Source organism: Grammomys surdaster, unplaced genomic scaffold (genome assembly GCF_004785775.1).
Source record: "Grammomys surdaster isolate TR1022 unplaced genomic scaffold, NIH_TR_1.0 126048, whole genome shotgun sequence".
Taxonomy (NCBI): domain Eukaryota; kingdom Metazoa; phylum Chordata; class Mammalia; order Rodentia; family Muridae; genus Grammomys; species Grammomys surdaster.
In genome coordinates, this window is record NW_021620860.1 from 1,886,705 (window position 1) to 1,902,628 (window position 15,924).

The 15,924-nt window shown below is 50.7% G+C and overlaps 1 protein-coding gene across 1 annotated transcript in view; it reads right to left on the minus strand.

Annotated features, from left to right (window-relative positions):
• Positions 1 to 987: 987 nt before the first annotated feature.
• The window catches only part of Lasp1 (LIM and SH3 protein 1), a 39,404-nt gene continuing 24,467 nt past the window's right edge, over positions 988 to 15,924 (minus strand). The window contains exons 4-7 of the mRNA XM_028755104.1: positions 15,015 to 15,122; positions 6,055 to 6,211; positions 5,604 to 5,707; positions 988 to 3,700 (exon numbers count right to left, since the gene is read on the minus strand). Of these exons, the coding sequence (XP_028610937.1) occupies positions 3,527 to 3,700; positions 5,604 to 5,707; positions 6,055 to 6,211; positions 15,015 to 15,122 (543 nt within the window). The 3' untranslated portion in view covers positions 988 to 3,526. The remainder of the gene's footprint in view (positions 3,701 to 5,603; positions 5,708 to 6,054; positions 6,212 to 15,014; positions 15,123 to 15,924) is intronic.

Here is a 15,924-nt window from a genome sequence, read left to right on the forward strand (position 1 = left end):
CAAACCTGATGACCTGAGTTCAATCCCTGGGGCCAGCAGTGGAAAGATAGGTTGTTCTGTGATGTCCACACATGTACTTTGGGGCACACACACATACATAAACAATCATGTTAAAAAGCCCACACTCCACAGTGACGTATTTTGATGCTTTCTGCTGTGTTATACACCGACTGTTTCTTATTAAAAAGAATTTCTGTAGGCCAATTTCTAAGGTCTGGCATCCTTACCCTCACCCCAAATATTTTCTTTGAAGGACCCAGGCCTTGAGATATTAGTAACCCTCTTTCTAACAGTAACTTAGGCCACTCCCAAGAGGGGAGCTCTCCTGAGCAGGCAAGTCCAGCCAACAAGGCCACACTGTTCCAGAGAATGCTTTCATGTGAAACCCAGGTAGAACATGCCCCTGTCCATAAAGCCTCTGGCCCGGTGGCTGCCGACCAGGAGTCAGGGTCCAGCACATTGCTTACCACAGGTGACTTCTCAGGCCCACGGGAGTGAAGCTGCATTGTTTGTAATCAAGCTGGCTGGGAGAGGAGATGGCCTTCAGGCTCTGTGGGCTGTCCTACTTGCTATTGATTTACAATTCAAACGTGGCAGTGGTACACACTGGGCTAGAACGCGCCTGGGCTGAGCTCACTGGCTTGAACTCTTGTAGAGCAAGCAGCCTGTCCCCAAGGCTGGATAGAAAGAAGATGCTTAACTGAAAAGGGGGGACAGTGTGAGGGCCTCTGAACTCAGGGAATGCCAGCCTTGAGTGCGACAGTACCCCAGACTGGGCAGAGCTGTCATTGGTGGATGCCATTGAAGGGCTGGGCTATGTCCTCAAAGAGAAAGCAAGTGTCAGGGTAGGAAGAGCAAGCGACTTTGCTTTTTAGAGGAGCCCTTCTCTCCTTGAGGGGTGGCTGGGTTCACTGTGACAGGTCAATGGCCCCTGGCAAATGGGACACACGCAGAGGTTACTTCAGAGTCAAAGAGGAAGAAGCCTAGTCCGCAGGTAAAAATTACACTTTTATTTGAGTCACCAGGATAAAGATTCACTTTGTGGTTCAAGTCAATGTTCAAAATCATAACAGGCCAGAAAGAATTGATTCCAAGCACAAGGCCAGGAGGGAGGGGACCAAACAGACCAAAGAAAGATGACAACCCGATATAAAAGATGAGTGTGGGTGACTACGCGCGCACACACACACACACACACACACTCACTCACACAGATGAAATGTTGGACAGAGGCGGACGTCACAGGGTCACTTCTGTTTCTGTTTAAATACAGGCTCTGTGGGGTGATACTTTTTGTCTTGTGTCCAGCTATTAGGAAATAATGTTTCCTGAAGGAACACGAGGAGGGAAACCAGGAAGCAGCATGGGGAGAATTCATGTCCCCCACCATGAGGCTTCTTGCATTACAGGATTGGTCCACAAAAGTTCAGTTCACAGTCTAGCCAAGGTGCCTTCTTTCCTGGGTTTTGATTGGCTGAAAAGACCTTTACAGAGGAAGAGACCATGGGCTTGGGGATACTGTGCTCCTCTAGAGGTGGATGCTTCTGGAAAAGTATGGACTCCAGCAGGCTTGGGGCCTCAGCACCTTAGTAGTTCCTCTTCCCTCTGCAGGTGTGTGCAAGACACCCCCCCCCCCCATTTCTAGGACACTAGAAGAACAGCTGACTTGACATGTTGGGAAGGGAGGTTCAGCTGAGAGGAACCAGGAGGCTTGTAGCACCTCCTGAACACAGGCCCTCCAAAAACAAGCGCCCCTGACCTCTGGTCCCCAGAACCACATTGTGCTTTGAGATCAAGAGGAAATGGAATGGACTGGATCCTCCCCAGTGGCTCCTGAGATGCTCCTACAAGGCTTTCCAACCATGCCCACCAGAACACTCCTTGCCTTCACCCAGGCTAGGATCAAAAGTAAAGGGATTGACCAGGCAGGAAGATGGTTACTCTAGCAAGCCCTCATGACAACCACATTGCTGGCCTGACCAAGGTCTTCAGGTTCAAACCTCACCTGCCCCAGGGTCTGAGTATCTAAAGGGACCTGATATCAGGCTCAGGGTAAAGATGAGAATCAGGGGACCCAGGAGGAGTGACAGGAAAACCCAGAGATGAACGAAGTCTGAGTACTGCCCCAGGCCCCAGATGCAAAGGAGGAACTTGAGTTTAGCACCAGCCCAGAGATGGTGCTGCCAGCTTTGGAGCCCTGGACTCTCTCCTTTGCTTCAAGGACAGGAGCCTCAGGTGAGGTGCTACAGTGTGGGTGACTTGGTCCTTCTGGTACCATACTCTGTAGCCTCAGACACAAAGAGAGGAAAGCACGTCTAACCCAGAAGCCTTCTCCCACCTCCCCAGTGAGGTGGGAGGGCCTCCTGTGCTCCAGAAAACTCTTCCCATTTTCTGGCTTTGCAGAGCTCTAAGCCAGTCCAGCCTTGTTCCAGGGAAGGAAGGCCACAGGAGTCAGAGACCTTCTCCCAGGGGAACAGGAAGAAACAGCTCAGTCAAGTCCCAAAGGCACATCCCTCGTTCTACCCTTCACAGCAGGCTCTCAGCCAGGGAGATAGAGAGTCCCGGGAGGCTGGGGGAGGAGGGAAGCAAGCAAGCCCGGGGAGAACACACCGTTCCCTCCTTTCTACTGCTGCCCCTAGAACTAAGGCAAGAATCTGACCCAAGCTGGGATTTCTGGGGAGCTCTTTGGCCGCTCTAGGTTTGTGTGGGCAGAATGGCACACTCCGCATGAAGGACTTCACACAGAGACAGGGATTCAGCCTGAAGCTGGGATTCTGCTCTCCCTTGGATGGAGAGGCAGAGTCAGGAAGATAGGCTAGGGGAAAAGTCATCACACCGTTCTCTACATAACTGAGGCCTTTTATATCCACTCCCTGGGAATGTGTGGAGCCCCACCTGGAGGTATGAGGAGTATGCAGTTCACCCCAGCTCTAGGAGAAAGGGTGACAGGGGAGCTGGGCCAGGGGTTCTGAGGAGCCTAAGGCAGGAAGTGAAGCTGAGAGCTAACCAACCCCTCCTCCCGAGACAGGGTCTCACTATATAGCTCTGGCTGTCCTGAAACTCATGATGTGGACCAGGCTGGCTTCAAAGTTGCAGATCTGCCTGCCTCTGCCTCCCTTCTCTGGGATTAATCCTCTGATGGGATTAAAGGTGTATGCCACTATACCCAGGCTAGCTGATCCTTTTAATGGGTCTCCCATTTCAGCTCAGCTCTGTGAGCCCACCCTCCTCAGAACAACCCAGCCCTTCCCAGAGTGCCCAGCCTGTTCCATCCAGAGAGAGAGAGAGAGAAAAAAAAAAAAATCAATCAGTTGATTGGTCCAAGGGAAAACCTGCCAGAGGAAGGAACCCGAGACAGGGGCAGAACAAGGCTTGGGTTGGCAAAAGAAGCTGGAGGAGGGGCAGGGATAAAGAAGCAGTTGAAGATCTTAAAAGACAGAGACACTGAAGGGTGGACGGGTCAGGCCCCAGGACAGATGTGATGCCATGGAATGCATTGAAGACGGAGGGTAGGGCAGCATGGGGCTCAGATGGCCTCCACATAGTTGGCTGGCAGCATCCCCGTGTCTCCGGTGCGCTCTACGGTCCCGTACATCCAGCCGTCATCGATCTGCTGCACATTGACGATGGTGTCTCCATCTTGGAAGGAGACCTCGTCCTCGTCAGCAGCGCTGTAGTCATACACTGCCCGGTACCGTTTCTATGGAGCACAGCGAATGGTTAGCCTGGGCATTGGATGTAGGCTTCCCCACATCCAGACCTTCTCCTGTACTGGGCAAAGACTCCAAGTCATTCCCAGGCCCCGTGTTTCTCTCTACCTCTCAAGGGACCTTGGGGGAAGGAAACAATAAACCAGAAGATGGAGCCTGGGGCGGGCTCTGTGGTGCAGTCTCTTGTATCTGTTTCCACATAGCAGCACTAAAGTCCCACAGGCTTGACACAAATAGTGGCTTTAAAATGTGATATACAGAGACTGGAGAGATAGCTCATTGATTAAAAGCATTGACTGTTCTTCTAGAGGACCTGAGTTCAATTCCCGGCACCCACCTGGCAGCTCACAACTGTCTGTAATTCCAGTTCCAAGAGACTTGACACCCTCACACAGATGTACACACAGGTGAAACACCAATACACATAAGAAAAAGAAACCAGCACTTGGGAGGCAGAGGCAGGTGGATTTCTGAGTTCGAGGCCAGCCTGGTCTACAGAGTGAGTTCCAGGACAGCCAGGGCTATTCAGAAAAACCCTGTCTCAAAAAACCAAAAAAAAAAAAAAAAAAAGTAATAAATTACTAAGAAAACAAATGTGCTGGGCCATGCTGGGTATGGTAACAGAGGATTTTGAATCTCAGCACTCAAGAGACTGAGATTCAAAACAAGACAAGATCCTGAGTTCAAGGCCAGTCTGGGCTACACAGCTCTTTTAAATAAACCCCTTGTATCCATCCTTGGGTCTTAGGTTTGATTCTCAACACCACAAAACAAAAAAAGAGGTATAGCCTAATCACTGTTATTTGAAGGGCTATTAGTCCCAATGTTTTCTGAAACCATTATTAGTCTGACTTCAGTCCCACATGGGGAACAAAAGGCTTCTAAGATGCCAAACCTATAATGAGATGCCAGCAGACCATCTTCATCTCCAGCCAAGCTGCCACTGCAGCCTATGGCTATCCTCTATACGACCCCCAAACCCCCAAGTGTTAAGGTGAAACCTATACCCAACTGCCAGGGTGATTTTCATAAAGCAAAAGTCAAACGTAGCGTAGCGTAGCGCAGTGCAGGTCAGTAGTCTCAAGGGCCTTCCCTCCCCCTGGGCCTACAAGTCCTCAAAGGCCTTGACCTCATCTACTTCCTCTTCCTGTCTCCAGGAACCTGGGCCTTCCCACAAGACACTGACCCTTCCGAAAATGTTCTGTTATAGAGTCTTTGTATCTGCTGTTCCCCTTGTACCGTAAATGCTACAGTGTGACTCTGCCGCTCTACGCCCCTACCCTGCAGAGAACAGGCCATTCACCACCTTATCCTTCACAGTCTCTTGTTGCCTCCTCCCTAAAGAGAGGTCACCTATCCCAGGCCGCTTTATCTCTCTTCTACACTGACATGAACTGCTTTGGATCCCAGCGTGGTGATCAGCCTTGTGTGCCCTGGCAGAAGGGATCCCTGAACACCCAGGCCAGAACCTCACGCCCAGGGCCACCCAGCTGACTGTCGCTCATTTTCTCATCCAGTAAAACTGGTGAGTCCTACTACAGGCCTAGCTCAGGATAGCAGCACGAAGCTACTTCTGCCCACACAGAGACACAAGCTAGTATAATCTTTTTCTGGGGAAAGGGTCATGGTACTGGGGATCAGAAGAACCCCAAGATCCTGTGCATATCAAGCGAGTACTCTCCCACTGAGCTATACCCTTAGCCTTTATCAGTTGTGCATGCCTGCATACGTGAGTGTGCCTGTACACAGATGCATACAGCTGTGACCTCGTTCACTCCAGGCTGTGTGTGTGTGTTCACGTGTGTGTGTGCATGCGTGGGTGTGTATGCCTGTACAGCATACAGTTGTGACCTCTTTCACCCCAGGGCCTCTCTATTCCAGACAGTTACTCACCCCACCGCCACCTGGGGCACTTCGCTGGATGGAGACAGGGGCCGCTGGCTCCTTGTACCCACCATAGGATGGGGTCACCTGCTGCTGTTGGGGCTGCTGGTAAACTGGAAGACGGAAGAGACAGCTCAGAAAGTGTCTCGCCAAACTCATTTCCCCATCCCCTACGAGTTCAAAGGTATGAATTTCCAACCCCACTTGGGCACTGCCCCCCACCCCCCAAAGCAAAGGCTTGTGGCTGGGCGGCTTCATGCCAGGGCTGTATGCTCCTCACACCAGGATCCGCGTTTCCAGATCTCCTGCCCTCACATCCTCAGCAGGGATGGGGATGAGATTTTGGGGAGCAGATCTACATGCATAGATGCCTGAGTAGTATCCAGTTTCTTTCTTACTCCCCATTCTCCTGACCTCAGGCCCCCTCCCTCCAGTCTCCAGCTTCCTGGCTGGTACTCACCTGGGGCACTGGTTGGGATATGGTGAGGCTGTGGCTGTTGCTGCTCTGGGGGCCTCCGGTAGCTGCTGCTGTCCTGGGGTTCCCGGCGCTCTGGTTCCACACCTTCGCCTCCACTGGGCCCCATGCGGCTCTTCTCAAACTCCTCATGGTATTTGATCTGTAGGGCAGAAGGAATGGGTGAAGGGCTCCGTTGCAAGCCAACCAGTTCCCTCCCACTGCCACTGAAGGTGAGCATGGTGGTAACTGCCCGTTGTCCTAGCTACTGAGGCAGCGGGAAGGAACGAGGCCAGTCTGAGCAACATCGTAAGACTCTGTTGCGAGCATGCACGCGCACTCACACGTATGCACACAGATGCACCTGGACTCCTGGAGACCTACAGACAGACAGAGTAGCAGCTGTCTAAGTGACTTAACCATGACAAGCAATTTATTTATTTATTTATTTTGGTGAGAAGTTCTCACTATGTAGACCAGGCTGCCCTTCAACTCAGATATTCACCTCCTTAATGCTATCTGCTACTATACAGTACAAGGAGACACCAGCTATAAGAAGTTCATGCAAGGACTGGCTGGTTATATAGTTCAGTTGACAGAGGGCTTGGTCTAGTATAGCAGGCACAAAGCCCCATATTCTGCACAAAATCAGGCATGGTAATATAAAACACCACCACTCCAGAGGCAGAGACAGGTAGATCTGAGTTTAAGGCCATCCTGGTCTACATAGCCAGTAGGCCAACCAGGGCTACACAGTGAGACTCTATCTCAAAACAGAAAGTGCAAAATGGCTTGGATACATGAGACCCTATCTCTAAAAAGACGAGGAGGGAAAAGGGAGAGCTTGTGTCCCTGTGGCAGGGCCTGAACCGTTCTCCCTCCTCCTCAGTCAATAGTAACCACCAAAGCCCCTCCTATTTATTGTCCCTTCCCGTGGGCCAGGCCCTGTGCTGCATGCTTAGTGTCACAGGCTGCTCATTTTATATGATCAGCACATGACACAGTGACTGTACCAGCCCCTGGAGTGCCAAAAGACCGGCCAGATACTCCCCTGGGTGACGTTAGCGCAATCCTCACAAAGCACATAGTACTTTAGAATAAGGATATAGAACTATCACTGTACAGATATGGAATGTGTATCATAAAATGCACAAAAGGTGATGGACAAAATATCAGGCAGAGAAGCGGCAGGCGGCAGGGTCAGTGTCCTCCCTACCCCTCACGGGGTACATCCTCCACCCTGAAGAACCTCCATGAGGCCTACTCCCTGCTCTCCCAGAGGAAACTGGGGGCTGGGGAGAGATCAACCAAGGGGAAAGAAGGTTCAGGGTTTGGGTAGAAGGAATGACTCAGAGAGACAAGCTGAACAGCCAATCCTCCTGGGCAAACAGCAAGGTGACTGTCCCCTCCTCAGGAGGCTTCAGCATCTGCCTGAGAGGTTGCTTCTTGCTTGTTTACTAGAACTCTGTCCTGCCCTTTCCTTGACCCTGGAAAATGGCAGCGGAAGGGATGAGTAAGGGAGCTGGGCAAACCCACTCATGGTCTTACAACAGAAAAGGAAGGAGCCAAACCCATAGCCCTGGAGACCTAGGAGTCCTGGTGAGGGTTTAGGCCATCCCCTTCCCAGGCTTTCTCTGCTGCTTCCTCTCACCCTTAGCATTCTCTGCACACAGTTGGCAGGAAGCACGGGGCTGAGGTCAACTGGGAATACCTGGGTCACTGCCGCTGGCTGAATAATGGTTATTGCTGTAGACTGGGCTGGCGGACAGGCAGGGCAGCAGCCAGCGCAACAATGGAGTGTGGGAGGGGTGTTGTCTCGAAGCAGACAGCTGCCCACTCACGGAGTCTGGGTCGACAGTCAGACCTCTCCCTTTCTCTGTCCTATCCTTTCATGACCGAGCAGGGACACACATCCAAATGGTGAAAGAGTCTGGAACAAGGCAGCTGGACTAATACTTCACTGGGGTGAACCCCTCATACCGCCTGGAAGGGCACACAGGTGTCAGGTATGCACAGACGCAGGGGACCTCTCTAGCTCCTTAGGGACCCTGCTCTGTGGCCAATAGGAAGCAGTAGAGAATGCCACCTGAAAGGCTCACAGGGCAACTGCTCTTCCAACATTTCTTTTGTTTACTACCTTCTCATATATATTTTTTTAAATTTCTAATTACCACCTATTCCGATATGTGATCCTGAAGACGCCCGTCAGTTCCGAAGGCAAGTATGTGGGCACGTGTATTTCCACATTAGCTCCACCCACCTCACTTCTTAGAAGTAAGTCCCTGTGTGCAGCCAGGAATGATGTCATATGCTTATAAACCTAGCACTTAGGAGGCAGAAGCAGGAGGATGCCACAAACTTTCAAGGCTAGTCTGGTCTAGATAGCCAGCTCTGGGCCTGATAGGGCTGAACAGCAAGGCCCTGTCTAACAAAATTAGAGTCCCTACTTGTGGGAAGATGTGTACAAAATTAGACCCCAAAGACTCAGGCATCTGGAATAGCAGACACCTAAGCACGAGACACCCTCATCCTCCCTTGACCCATGGATGACGCCACTTGCCACTGTCAATATTAACAGTCTGGACATCTAGGCAGCGCTGAACACCAAGGCCATAAACACATTCCATACATTATCTCCCCCGAACTATAAAAAGGGGGCTGGCAAGGTGACTCAGAAAGTAAAGACACTTGCCTGGTGACTTGAGTTTGATTCCCAAACCAAACACAGAAGGAGAAAGCTGACCTGCAAGTTATCTTCTGACCTTCACAACACATGCACTCAATAAGTGATAATTCGAGCCGGATGCATACTGTCATTTCAAACAAGAGGAAACTGGACTTGGAACTTCTATGGGGGACCTTTCCCTGAGAATAAGTGTGGGGCAGGACCACACACCCCTCTCTGTTCTCTCAACTTCTGTCCAAACATCGAGAGGACCTCAGGCCCTCTAAAAATGGGGGATAATCACAGGATCATCCTACCCCGGGGAGGACCTGGAAATGCAAACCCCAGAAGCATGAGGTGTAATGGCTGAAACGTGAGGCCCTGTTCTGGCTGCCCACTGCCCTCCACTTCCTCCTCAGCAAAAAGGGGAAGCTGGGGCTGTCAAGATGGCTCAGCGGTTAAGAGCACTGGTTGCTCTTCCAGAGGTCCTGAGTTCAATTCCCAGCAACCACATGGTGGTTCACAACCATCTGCAACGGGGTCTGATGCCCTCTTCTGGTGTGTCTGAAGACAGCTACATAAATAACAAATAAATTAAAAAAGAAAAAAAAAAAAAAAAAAAAAAGAAAGCCAGGCAGAGGTGGCTCACACCTTTAATCCCAGCACTTGGGAGGCAGAGGCAGGCGGATTTCTGAGTTCGAGAGTTCGAGGCCAGCCTGGTCTACAGAGTGAGTTCCAGGACAGCCAGGGCTACACAGAGAAACCCTGTCTCGAAAAACAAAAAACAACAAAAAAAAAAACAACAAAAAAAGGATTCATACGGGGAAAAAAGGCAGAAGCTAGGTGATCACTCGTGACCCAGCTAGTAGTTTCTTAAGCAAACAGCCAGACACCCTCCCGAGGGTCCTGCCAATCAGGACTCAGATCTGATCATGAGCCATCATGTGGGTGCTGGGAACTGAACCTAGGTTCTCTACAAGAGCAGGAACTGCTCTCATGTGCTGAGTCAGCTCTCCAGTCCCCAAATGCTGGACCTCCACAGAAGAAAGCCAAGCCTTCCTGTACTGTACCACGAAGTCTCTGTGCACAGGCGTTCAGTGACGGGCTGAACCGCCTTGTCCTACAGGCCTTCTGTGTGACTAGGTAGAGTGTCCTTGAGGCCAGCTGGCTTATGTTCTGCTTTCTGACTACCTGCTTCCTGTCTGTGGTTGACAAAAAGCCCGACAGGCCACATGTCCCTCCCCACATGACGCTGCGTCATGGCTTACTAACATTAAGCATTAAATGGAATAACCAGCTCACTCTCGCAAGCCAACCCATTTAGGGAGGAAGAGGACTGAGAGGGTGAACTCCTGCTTTGTCCCCTTTTCTCACCCAGCACAAGAACATACCCATTTTATAGATGGGGAAAGCCAAGGTAGAAGGGCTAGGTTAACCAGATCATAACAGGATCTACTATGTTAGTACACAGGAGCCGCCAACACACAGCCTGGCTTCCTACTAGAGATTCATGGTTTGCTTTTGTTTATTTTTTATTTTGTTTTTTTGAGACTGAGTTTCTCTGCGTAGCCCCTGGCTGTCCTGGAGCTCAGAGATCCACCCGCCTCTGCCTCCTGAGTGGTGAAATTAAAGGCAACTGGTGAGAGACTCATGGTATTTTTAGAACACACATAAGCTGGGCATGTAACCCCAGCACTCAAGCAGGAAGGACCAGTTCAAACTGGGTTACATCAAACGTGGCTCGTGTGACTCAAGTGTCACATGAGATGCCTCAGCGGTTACGAGTGCACACTGCTCATGCTGAGGTCCTGGGCTCAGTTCTCCTTGTCCACAGGCAATCAATCCACAGTTGCCTGTAACTACAGTTTTAGGGGTTTCCCAGCCCATTCTGGCTTCTTTTTGTTGTTGTTTTGTTTTTCGAGACAGGGTTATCTCTGTTTAGCCCTGCTGTCCTGGAACTCACTCTGTAGACCAGGCTGGCCTAGAACTCAGAAATCTGCCCGCCTCTGCCTCCCAAATGCTGGGATTAAGGGCATGTGCCACCACCGCCCGGCCTATAGCGTCCATTCTTATGAGGTGGTTTCACAACATCCTCTAAGTCTAGTTTCAAGGGATTCCACACCTTCATCCGGCATCAGAGAGCACCCCACACAGAAACAAGCACATATAAATAAAAACAAAACAAATCTTTATAATTGAGAAACCTAAAGGATCATCTAATGAGCCTGCCTCCTAACCATTTAACTCTAGGAAGGAAATGAAAATTTACAGTTATTTGCCTTTTTCTTTCTATCTTTTCTGTCCGTCCACCCACCCATCCATCCATCCATCCATCCACCCATCCAAGGTCTCACTACGTTGTCTAGGTGACCTTGAATTTTCAGCATCCTTCCTGCCTCAGCCTACAGGGCACTAAATTACAGATATGTCTCACAATACCCCACAACTAATTATTATTTATTGATCAGGCCCAGACACTGAAGACTAAAACTAATTTACTGCATAGAATGTGGATTATTTTTAGCTGACAGAAAAGCAAAGGATTCTCGCCTGGAGCAAAGGCGTCTGCAGAGTTTTTGGTTTTACTGTCCTGTGGGTCATTAGCCAGTGTGGAACCAGCAAGGCTTGCCTCTGCTTCTCTCCTGTCGAGGAGTCTCTAGCTACTTATAAACCTGGGTACTAAGAGAGTCCCAGATCTAATGCTCTACAAACCCCTTAGAGCTGGGCACAAGAATCAAACTTCCTTTCCTTTCCCCGTTTCTTTCTTTCTTTCTTCCTTCCTTTCTTTCTTTCTTTCTTTCTTTCTTTCTTTCTTTCTTTCTTTCTTTCTTTCTTTCTTTCAGGGGCTCTGAAGATTAACCCCAAGACCTCCATGCATGTGAGGCAAGCGGACACCCATGGTCCTTGAATTACAAGGTGAGAGAAGAGCTGTGTACTGTGCCTGGTTCACAAGGGGGACAAAAGACACAAAATTGAGGCTGGACGTGTAGACATATAGACTGGAAGGAAGGCTCGCACAAAGGGGTCCAGCGAAAGTGTTTCTCATCTGTTAACGTCCTCAGCGCTCTGGAGCGAACACCAAGGTTGCAAGCCTAAGGGCTCGTGCCCCCATAGCACAGAGCCAGGGCAAGCCTCAATAAAGACAGAATTATAACAGATATGTAATTCCCTCTCTTCCCTCTCCCCGTCTCACCTAGAGATGAGCCTCATGGCCTCCACACGTGCCAGGTCCACGTTCTGTCACTGAGCTGTATTGTATGTACCCAAGGCTCTCCATGTCTCTCTCTATTCAGTGTAGAGCGCATAACTCTGCTTTGAACACTACTGACAACACATCACTAACGAAGCACTCAGCATTTCCCCGAGCTTCCCAGCAGCTGTGGAGGAAGACGGGAGCCTGGCGTGCCCGGCACAAGGCCTGCGTCTCTCACTCTATTGCCTTACACAGGACTGAGGTAGACTTCACAGCCCCAAGCAAACATCGATACTCCAGGAAAATAGGCACTTGGTTTTCAACTGCTCTGGCTAGTGAAGGTCCTTTGTCTGGAGTGATTTCTCCAGGGAAGCCAGTCTCCATCTCTTCAAGACAAGTCTGACCTTCAGAATTGACCTCTAGTCATTAACCGCTAATCTGGGGAGGGAGGAGCCACACGCAAGGGTGCTGTTTTGGAACCAAAATACATGTGTGTGGCTCTGAACAGCACCTTTCTCAGAAAGTTATGCTGGAGGTTGGCTCAATTTAGCCACAGTTCTGCCTGTGGTTTAAAGGTCCCTCAGGGTTCTGGGACACAGCCATGGCCAGTGTCCTCAGACGTAGGGGCTGGTAAGACCTTAAGCGATAAGTTTCAGTCAGTACCACCAGGAGGTGTACTGATGACGCTGAATCTTAGGCCCCAGTCCAGGGGCCAATCTGGAATGCTGGAGAAACAGAGGCCTGAGTTTTCACTCAGTGCCCAGATGACAGAAAAGGATCCTTTGTGTATGAGGGAAACTGAACCCACAGGTCCTTGTGCATGCTAGGCACTCTTCCACGGAGCTACCTAGTCCAGCTGACTGTGTGGGGCTCTGAGTGGTCACACTCACTAAAACCAAGAGAAAGACTTCCAGCTTTGACACTTCCCAGCTCAGGCTTCGGCTGCTCTGGGAACCCAACTCAGATTCAAGGCACCTCCCCCAGCTGAGAACCAGGGCAATCAGCTAATTGCCTCCCTGAAGGGGCTGATTAGATGCTATCTGTAGAGGAGATACCTTGGCTACTGTAGGTTTTTGTTACCAGAACTCCTCAGGCATTTAATGTGTCCAATGTCCAATAACAGGACACAGGAAGGTAGGTGACAGAGACTGGGTGTCAGAACACTCTGGAAACCTTCCAAACAGGGAAGGCAGGGATGACTAGGGCTTGCTTGTCTCCTCTAACTGGTAAATCATGAACGAATGTCCCGAAGGTTAACTGGAGGCATCTCAAGACACGAAGCCTCATGATTCCAAATTTGTGAGCCATTCCAGTGTCCTAATCACCCAAGACCACACCACTTCCCGTCTTTCGATTTGGGGCACTCCAGACACACCCTTTCACCCTTGGTGTGGTCTGAGCCAGAGAGGAAACTCCAGGGCTCCAGGGCGTGAGCCAGGCCCACACTCAACTGTAACCGGCTTTCTTGGGGGCCAAGAAGGGTGTGAGGCCTTCTGAGGCAGGCTCTCCAGCCCAGGGGAAGAAGTCCGTTTCAACAGACTGGTCACTTTAAACTTCAGCCCATTTGGTTAGACTGCCCCTAGCATTTGTTATGAAACAAGAGTAGGAAATACTGAATGAACTCTCCAAGCCTACCCCCTCCCTCCCCAAAAATCAGTTAGTTATGCTTCCTCTTCGTGGTGCATCTAAGGAGGGGAGTCTGGGCCCTGTGCACAATCTATCACTAAACTACATCCTCAGCTGTCCTTTAAGAAGTTTTCTTTGTTTCATATGTGTGAGAGAGAAAGTGTATGTGTGTGTGTGTGTGTATGTGTGTGTGTGTGTGTGTGCGCGCGCGCGCGCACACGCACATTTATATAAAGCCCAGGATAGCTTCAACCTCTTGATCGTGCCTCAGCCTCGAGTGGCTTTGAATCCATCTATGACTCTCCTGCCTCAGCCCCCCAAATGCTGGGGTCACAGGCATGTGTCACTAAACAAAGAAAAAGTTTCCCCAAGGCAGAGGGCAGAATAAGAAAGCTACCACCCTTCGAGACGGTGATTCTGTCAATGCCCGGTGTTTACGGAAGCCACCTGACCCTCCACACCAGCTCACCAGCCCAGGGAGGTATGAGAGCTGCCGAGCAGAATGGAGACAGATGTGGATCCCGGAGGGTGTGTGCAAGGTGAGCCATCTGAATCTGGATCCTGTCTTCCCCATCCCCAGCCCCTCAGCCCAGAGTGACACAGGCAAACTGGTAGACCCTTTCCTGTTACAGACATGAGGGTATCCGCCTGTCTCATCCTTCATTTATAAGAGTCTGTTGCAGCTGACGGGGCAGGCCCTAGAACTCGGGCGTTCAGGCTTGTGCCCATGTTCTGTGACGTCACTCCCAACAGCACCTACTCCCACATACTCCAACAAGCTGCTGGTCTGCGGCTATGGAAAAGAGGAACCGAGGGCTGCTCTCCAGCCCCAGCTGCTCTGCAGAACCATATAGAGACTGTCACTCCACCACACACTCTCCACGCCTGTGCCTAACAACCAGACACCAATGACCAGTCCCTGACTGGGCCTCAAAGGGCCTGGAGGGAGTGTAGGGCCTGTGGGCAAAGCCAGCTGGGTTTTCACACAGGAAGGAAGAGCAACCTGAGGTGGGAGGCGAGGGAGGGAGGGCGGAAATGACTGCTGCGTTAGCACCCAGAGGCAGACAGGAGGCTCAACCCCCAACCCCAGCTTTGACCCTGGTGCTAAAAATAAGCATCTAATCTGCACTGTGAGCCCCCCTACCCCCACCTACACACACACACACACACACACACACACACACACACACACACACACCATGCCCAGGGAATGGGGCCTGCTCTGAAGAATGGAAGGTGACTTAGACACTGTGTGTGTGTGTGTGTCTGTCTGTCTGTAAAAGGGCAGTCTCTTTAAGGAGGAAATGCCATTTGGGCAGAGTACCTACCAAAGAAGGAGAACAAAGAAAAGGCCCTTGGGTACCTCAGCCTCTCCCTTGCCTCTGATCAGGCCACTGCCACGCAGGCCGTTGCTGAGGCTGTCAGGGAGCAGATGAGACAGAAGGGCAGAGGGCAGCTTGGGCATCAGGGGCAGGGGCTCACATTGCTGATCTGGTCCTGGGTCTTCTTGATTCTCTGCAGCTCGGGCGTGTCCGCCACCACGCTGAAGCCTTTGCCCTTATTCTTCTCAAACTCCTCCTTGTAGCGCACCTGGAGGCCAAGAGGAAAAGGAGAGCCTAGGGTCAGGTGGAAGGTGAAGATGGGCTTGCCTAGTCTGAGGCCCCCGGTCAGAAACCCCAACACAATGCAGAAGCCTAAGAAAGTGTCAGAGCAATAATAACCCCATTGAGACATATCTAGAGGGTTCTGAAGGGAGGCCACACATTGAATACCCATGAAGAAGCAATATCTTATGGGGGGAGAGATGGCTCAGTGGTGACGAATACTAGCTGCTCTTCCAGAGGACCTACAAGAAAAACTCAGAACACAAAATAAAGAAAACAAAGATGGAGGCACTTCTGCTCAAAATCCTGACAATCAGAATATACCAGGAGAGCACTAGCTGGGCATGGTGGTGCATGCAGAAGACGTGGACGTGATAGCTTGCTGTGCACTGGGCTTTTAGAGGACTTGCAACCTGCCCGTGCCAACTCTACCCACTGTCGGGGAGTGAACTGCCTCTAGATATTTGCACGTGAATAAATTGTACGTTCAAAACAGACACCAGACTGCCCACCTCTCTGTGACATCTATGTAACCGAGGTCCAATTCCTAGCACCACATGGTAACTCACAATCATAACTCCATGTCTAGGGGATTTGAGGTCCTCTTAGAGTCTCTGAGGGTGCAGAGACCAATGCCTCTGCTTCGCATTCTGGAAACTCCCAACATCCTGGCACACATGGTACATAACATAAGAGAAACACCAATACACATATAACTGTTTGTTTATTTATTTGCTAGGTGGTGGTGGCACACACCTTTAATCCCAGTGGCTGAGAAGTAGAGGCAG